The sequence below is a fragment of the Bombyx mandarina genome, chromosome 15 (assembly GCF_030267445.1).
Source record: "Bombyx mandarina strain Sakado chromosome 15, ASM3026744v2".
Taxonomy (NCBI): domain Eukaryota; kingdom Metazoa; phylum Arthropoda; class Insecta; order Lepidoptera; family Bombycidae; genus Bombyx; species Bombyx mandarina.
Genome location: NC_143221.1, coordinates 5,859,150 through 5,866,652, shown reverse-complemented (window position 1 = coordinate 5,866,652; position 7,503 = coordinate 5,859,150). Strand labels below are relative to the sequence as shown.

Genomic DNA, 7,503 nt, shown 5'->3' with positions numbered 1-7,503 from the left:
TGGAAAAAGAATTTTTCAAATCAGTCCAGTAGTTTCGGAGCCTATTCGAAACAAACAAACAAACAAATCTTTCCTCTTTATAATATTAGTATAGATGAAATACGTACTTAGCAAATGTTCACGATTGACTTCCACGGTGAGGGAATAACATCGTGTAATAAAGATCAAACTCGCAAAATTATAATTTGCGTAATTACTGGTGGTAGGACCTCTTGTGAGTTCGTACGGGTAGGTACCACCACACGGCCTATTTCTGCCGTGAAGCAGTAATGCGTTTCGGTTTGAATGGTGGGGCAGCCGGTGTACTGTAAAAGCCGAGACCTTGGAGCTCGTGTCTCGAGGTGGGTGGCGCAATTTACTACATTGTAGATGTCTGTGGGCCCCGGTAACCACTAAACGAAGCAGAAGTAGAAGTCGTTCGTCTGAAGTACGTAATTCTTTAGAAATTTTGGTAAGTATCTCCTCGGAGTTTTAGACCTTCACCGGATTTTATTTCTTTTAGGCCATCACCACTGCGAATCCTCAACCTACCTTAGCAATAGGCAGAATACTATATCAGTCAGTTAAATTGGAAAATAGGTGAGGGTATCATAAGCATGAACAATGGTAATAGGAGAGTGTCAATCGTAGCTAAGATTCTGTTACGGCTTCTGCAGTATCAGAAATCTAGGATACCCGTAGCTTCCGATTACTGGTTTTAGATTTCATAATCCATCTTATCCCATTACCGATCAAATACATTTTTAATGTAATCTGTTCATCAACCTCATCTGTATTTCAATTCAAAATTCAATCTTTTCAATGTTATGTTTAGCTATTGCGTTATTTTAATATATAGATGGCGTGCGCTGTAGTTATTAGTGTAATCTGTCAAAAATGTCAAGACGACTCAACCGCGCGTTGCGATGTGGCCACGCTATTAGCTTCTATTATTATCGTCATTTCAATTCCTTGCCTAAACTAGTGGTCCTCAATCAGCTTTTGTCTGGGAATGTGTCACGCAATCTCTATTAAAAGTCGGAATTTCGAGGTATAGTAATTCGATACGAAATAGTTCTGTAATTGACATGTAATGGCATGTGTATAACGAATATTATATTTTAAAATTAAATTATGTAAATTTTAATTTGTCTACATTTTAAATATTTAATCTCTAAGAATCGGTATGCCGTCAAGTTTTATAATTTGTTGCAATCTGTTCGCTGCCTGAGCGCGCCATGTATCGATGTCCGGTTGATTTTCGCATATGGGATTGCCAGTAAATACTAAGTCTCGTAGCGCCGGACACTCCTGTGAATAGAAGACGTGGCATTTAAATCATATAATACTGGTTCTCTACTCGTCGCAGCCTTGTACTTGCGAAGGGATATTTGCTCATCTGCCGTGAAACTGACCTGACTGACAGATAGAATAGGCCATATTGCTTTGAAACTAAGACTTGGACATGATATTTCAAAGTAAGCGGCTGCATTCATGCTTTAATATCTATGAGCTACGATAATCTACGGCAAAAATAGGTTTTGTAAAAATAATTGTTTATGTAATAACTAGCTGTTATCTGTCTAGTTTCCCGTAAGAATTAAGTAGTTTTTTTTTTGGAATAAAAGGTAGCTTAAGTCACTCTCCTTATCTAATACTATCACTTTAAAAAATCATGTCAATCCATTGCTTTGTTTCAGCATGAAACAAGGACAAACAAACATGCTTTCATATTTATAATATTAAAGTATCGATAAACACAACATACAAATAAAAAAAAGTGAAAATATTGTTCTTAACCTGTAATCTGTTGAATTCCACCCATTCCTTGACAGCGTTATTGGCCATATATAGGACGCGGAGATTCTTTAGTGCTCCAATACCTTTCAGCTTGTCGATGGGATTGTAGCTGATCCATAGCTCTTCAAGGCTATCTGCCACAGTTTCCTTGACATATATGTAAATTGAATAGGTATGTGTTTAATGCTTTTTCAACAACTTTATGCTCCGTAATATGCCATGCTGCACATATTACGGATAATATGTGCAGCATGGCATTAGCTAAATATATTAATTTCGTCAAAATATGTAAACGAGAATAAATTCGTAGGTGTTTGTTGATTCGTTCTTTCGCTCAACGACGGATCAATGGAGCGAATTTTGGCAATGGAGATCTTTTATAAGTTGTTGGCGAAAAGGCTATTTTTAAATCCGAAAAAATTTGGAGTTTTATCATTCGTATTTTGTACAAATAAATTGAAAGTTCTACACCAAATATTTCTTAAATATATTGCGAACACTTAGATCTCTATAAACATATTTTAATTACAGTACACTTATTTTTTCTTACCACGCCTGACAATGACTTTATGTAGTTTCTTCCAAGAGACAATATCTTAAGATTTCTCATTCCCGCAATCCCAGCTATTTTATCGATCATATTGGACGATAAGCTTAGTTTTCTAGGACAATAAAAATGCTCGTTTCAGTTTAATATACTATTTTATTGTATTAATTTTCTTGGATAAACTAACGACCCACTCATATACACCATAACATAGGTGCTTTCACACATCTTGTCACATGAGGTTGAAGTGTCAATTGCAATAAGCCTACAGCTATCCCACCCTTCAAATCGGAACGCATAGCTTTATTACAGACTAGCTTTGCTCGTCCGCTTCCCTGGGCATTTAAAATTAACATTATTATTACTCACTCCCACAAAGATTCTCATCATTAACGCCCCCGCAACTGGTGTAGGGAGTCCAACACTCATATAAATATTAGCCTATCCATTAAGTACATGTATTTTCTACGTGGATACCAAGTTTCAAGTCAATCGGATGCACGGTTCAGTAGTTATAACGGAATATCCGTAAAAACCACTGTAGATTTATATATTAGTATAGAAGTATAGATTATCCAAAATAATTATCCAAAATTATCCAATAATTATCCAAAATGTTTTAATAATTTTATTAATTTTGCAATACTTTCACAACATAGTAACAACGATGATATATGCGTGGAAAATCATTGATCGATCTCAGTATTACTTACTCGCAACTCACTAGAGTGGAAAGCGCGCCATCCATTTTCTCAATAGGAGGCCACTGAAATTGAAGCTCTATCACTTTCGCGTCTGCTGCTGATTCGCCTTTTTGTTTTTCCCAACGAGCAATTGCTTCTTTGCAGGTAGTAGGCTTCAAAGCCATTGTTCGAAAGTAAATGCCTTTTTTACTACTAAGAAGAAAATATATGTACTCTATATAATGTAATGATTTTAATTCATGTGTTTCAATCGATTGCTTACGTCAGCTAAGTTACAAGTCAATTGATCGATGATGATTTTTGACGTTTTCGGTTTGAATTTACGAATAATCTTTTTGTTTGAATAACTTTTTTAACTAGCCAAGCACGGTTAAGTTTTACTGTGAACTCAGTAATCAAATAGAAAACTAATCGAAAGGCTTAAAGTTTATTCTTCTCGATGATTCGCCAATTGTTTTTCTCGTATCTGTAAAATCATAATTCTTACAAGATGATATTAATACCTAATCTAAAAGTTGAAAAACTTTTAGTTATTCAGGCTTACAATGTGTTTTTTCTATCTTCTTTTTATGATAGTACCTACTCTTTAAATTATCACTTTTATTTTACTACTACTATTTTTGATTACGCCTGATGCACCGAAATTATTAGTGGAATATACTGTTGAGTTAAGTGTATGTGCTGATATTGCTTTCAATTAAGTTTTAACTTATGTTCTTTTTGTGAAATATTATACCTAAGTAAGAGGCATTTCTTCAAAATTTAATACAATTTTTGATATGCAAACCTCGCAAACTCCTTAAAATGTCCCATTGAAATTTCAAGTTAATTGACTTGAAACCTATTAATTTAGATTGTTCCGGACACAAATGTAGAACATTAAATTTAGGTTTGTGTTTGAAAATAGAACTATAGAATATAGAACTAACTAATGATTAGCATGAAAACTGTTGCTAGAGAATAGTTATTACAGTAACAGTCACCATAGCAATGTAACTAGGATAAATTATCATTGAATCCAAAAAGTCTAGAATTTTCTCTCTGCATGGAGACCCCAGAATAAAAATAAATAAAAACTTTTATGTTCTAATACAATCTTGTCTAAAGATTTGCAGTGATATAATGTGTTAGGTGTATCACCTTTTAGACTAATAGAATATAATAGAAAAAAAGCAATTCTAATCGGGCTTGCAAGGTCGTGCCGGTTGGATTCCTTTAATCACATCGGACCCAAACCTGCCTTCTGATGCTTGGGACATGTATTGTGTGTAAAGTCGTATGCTTACTGAATAATAAGTAGACGAACAGCGGGTCAGCGATTTTCGTTCTCATGTTTGCTTCGGGAACCGCTTAAAAGTGATTGAGCAGTAAGTTCGTATTTTATGCTGGTTTATGAAAAATAGGTACATATAATCTATGTTAAGTGAGCATTAGTAAATTTATTTTTAATTCTGAAACACGTAGATAAATTCTTAGATTGAATATTTATGACATAATTAAAATGATTTTTGCTGTTTGTATTATCTCATACATAATATTATTATACATTTCCGATTGAAACATATTCTGAAAACTAAACTAGCATTTCAGTTGGAATAAATACATTATTTGGTGTTCCACATGCCGTTTGAATTCATCTGTTTGTATTATATACTATCGACCCGCCCTCGCTTCGCTTCGGAAACATTGAATTTTATTATTGATAGCTGAGTCCCGCGATGCTACCCGCGGTTATTGTCGTATCGCGAGTGACGCCGCGGGGCGAAGCTAGTCTTAAAAAAAGTTAGTTTTATGTGCTATTATAGTGCTATTTTGGTGTATGTACCGTGCTTATATACTTAGTCTGGCCATAAATACTATTACAATTAAAAATAAATAAAATATTACATTTGAATTTGGAATCTGTCATTTTTATATGATTTCTCATTGAGTTTTCACATTTTGGCGCCAATACATTGTAAAATATTTTGCGATATTAAAATGGAGTGGGGTGATAAAGAGAACCGAATCGCTGTGATTGCATTACACAAAGTAGGTATGGAGCCAAATGCAATTTTTAAAACTCTCCACACGCTTGGTATTAGTAAACTGTTTGTGTACCGGGTTATTAATAGGTGCAATGAGACCTCCTCTGTTTGTGACAGAAAAGATCTGGCCGTCCACGTAGTGTTCGTACGAAAAAGGTGGTCAAAGCAGTAAGGGAAAGAATTCGAAGAAATCCTGTCCGAAAGCAAAAGATTTTATCTCGGGAGATGAAGATAGTACCTAGAGCCGTGTCGCGTATTTTAAAAGATGACTTAGGACTTGCAGCCTATAAGACACGTACTGGTCATTTCTTAACTGATAATTTAAAAGAGAATAGGGTGGTAAAATCGAAACAACTACTGAAGCGGTACGCATAGGGAAGTCATAGAAAATTTTTGTTTACGGATGAGAAAATTTTTACAATTGAGCAACATTTTAACAAACAAAATGACCGTATTTATGTACTTTTTATACTTTAAATTGTTTTATATTTATGTATTAAACTAACACACTGTAAAAGTAATAAATGTTATTTGAAATAGAATTTTTTTTTCCTATGTCTCAGAATTTATGGCAAGACTAGGTATATTCATATGCATGTAGTAAAAAGAGGCTATTTCAATATTACAAACAGACACTCCAATTTTATTTATATGTATAGATAATCAACAATCCCAGTCACATACAATGTAGATACTAATAGCTCATAAAGGGATTACCACTTATAAACATAGCCTTTTAAGTTACAAATATTTATTCTACCCCATAAAATAAACAGTATAAATCAATAATTCGACCCGGCACGTGTCGACACGTGATATCACGAAAATTCGCGTTTATTGCACGTGCTATGTTTAAAATAGTGTAGTAAGTTAATATGCTTTGTAAAATAGTTGAACAATATTGTTTGCTTAAGTATTTTGAACCTGAATAAAATAGTAAAAAGATTTAGTCAATATTACGTCTTTTCAATAATTCTAGTTCGTTCATGTCCACAACTCACAAAAATTCAAGAAAAAGCAGTTGAAATAACAATTCACATTTTTAAAAAATCTGCGCAATTTTAAAAATTATGAATAGGTAAGTATTATTTTTGAAATGATAACTCTTTCCACTTTCATTAATTCAGTTTCATCGCAATCAGTCATTTCCGCTCCATTTAATTATTTGAATTACAAAGTAAGAATTGAAATTAATCTAAATTTTATAACTAGACCCTGACTCTAAATACACCGTAAGACTTATGAAGTCAATTATGATACTGAAAAAAAAAAAAAAGTTGATTCGATATAATTTAAACAACATTTTCGCTCATCTAAACTTTTAGTTAAATAAAATGTATTGGATCATGTTCAATATATATTTTGGAAATTGCAGTTTATAATAATACTAGCGGCACGCTACAGCTTCGCTTGGATCTTTAATAAAAATTTCAAGATTAAAAATCATAACACGCGCACCTCAATCCTTGTATTTGTGTGACATTACTAAAAAAAGAAAATAATAAAGATAGTTTTGACCATTATTATTTTAATGAACATCTATTTTCATTTAAATAATATTTTTTTAATCTCTTTTGTTATTATTTTTATATTATTATTTTTCTAATTTTCTTTAAAAGATCATCATACGCATAAAACAAAAGCCATTGAGTTTATTGAGTCAGAGCTTCCCTGTAAACGATATTTGACGTTGTATTTTTTTTTTAAATAAAAGAACACTTATTGTGGCATAACTATAATAGTTAGACATAATTATGTTGTCGCGACACTTTTTGTAAATAATAATGTGTTCTAAAAAGTCATAGTACATTATTTAATTTTTATTCTATCATCAATAGTTTTCGCAGCGCACGCGATGTAAATAATATTTTAGGTAATTTTTTTACACCTTGGGTTACATTATTGGAGTTTTAGTAAGGATCCCTATTTTTTTTAAAAAAGATTATAGCTTATGTCACTCGGAGATACGAGGCGGCACTGATTATTTACTGAGATTTTTTCAGTGGACTTTTTGGAGGATCCCAAGAAGTTACGTCCAGCGACTTTGTTTCATTTTCCCACATTTGTGCACAGATATTAAACAGTTAATAAACCACCTTTAATACGATGGCGGCACTGAAAATTTCGGGAATTAACGAAGTGATACAACATTACTATTTTAAAATGTATTTATTGCTTTTCGAAGTATTCTCCGCGAAATTTGACACATTTTTCCATACGATGGAACCAATCATTGAAGCAACCATTCCATTCGGAAGTTGGGGTCTCCAAAATGGCCGTTTTGTAGGCGTCCACAGCTTCTTCAGGTGATGAAAATCTCTGTCCACGCAATTTATTGAAGTGAAAACTTCTTTAGAATCGTTGTGATTTCAAACTGGATGCAACGGAAAAAACGACAGGTAAGAGACACAAATACAAAAATGTGTAGGATGAAGCCAGCAAAGAA

General features: G+C 33.1%; 1 protein-coding gene across 1 annotated transcript; it reads right to left on the bottom strand.

Annotated features, from left to right (window-relative positions):
- Window positions 1-1,146: 1,146 nt before the first annotated feature.
- On the bottom strand, window positions 1,147-3,194 carry LOC114242991 (dynein axonemal light chain 1). Its single transcript, XM_028174348.2, has 4 exons — window positions 3,040-3,194; window positions 2,330-2,441; window positions 1,780-1,926; window positions 1,147-1,290 (listed from the first exon to the last, which is right to left on the bottom strand). Exons 1-4 carry the CDS (start codon window positions 3,192-3,194, stop codon window positions 1,147-1,149), a joined length of 558 nt encoding a protein of 185 aa, XP_028030149.2.
- Window positions 3,195-7,503: the final 4,309 nt, after the last annotated feature.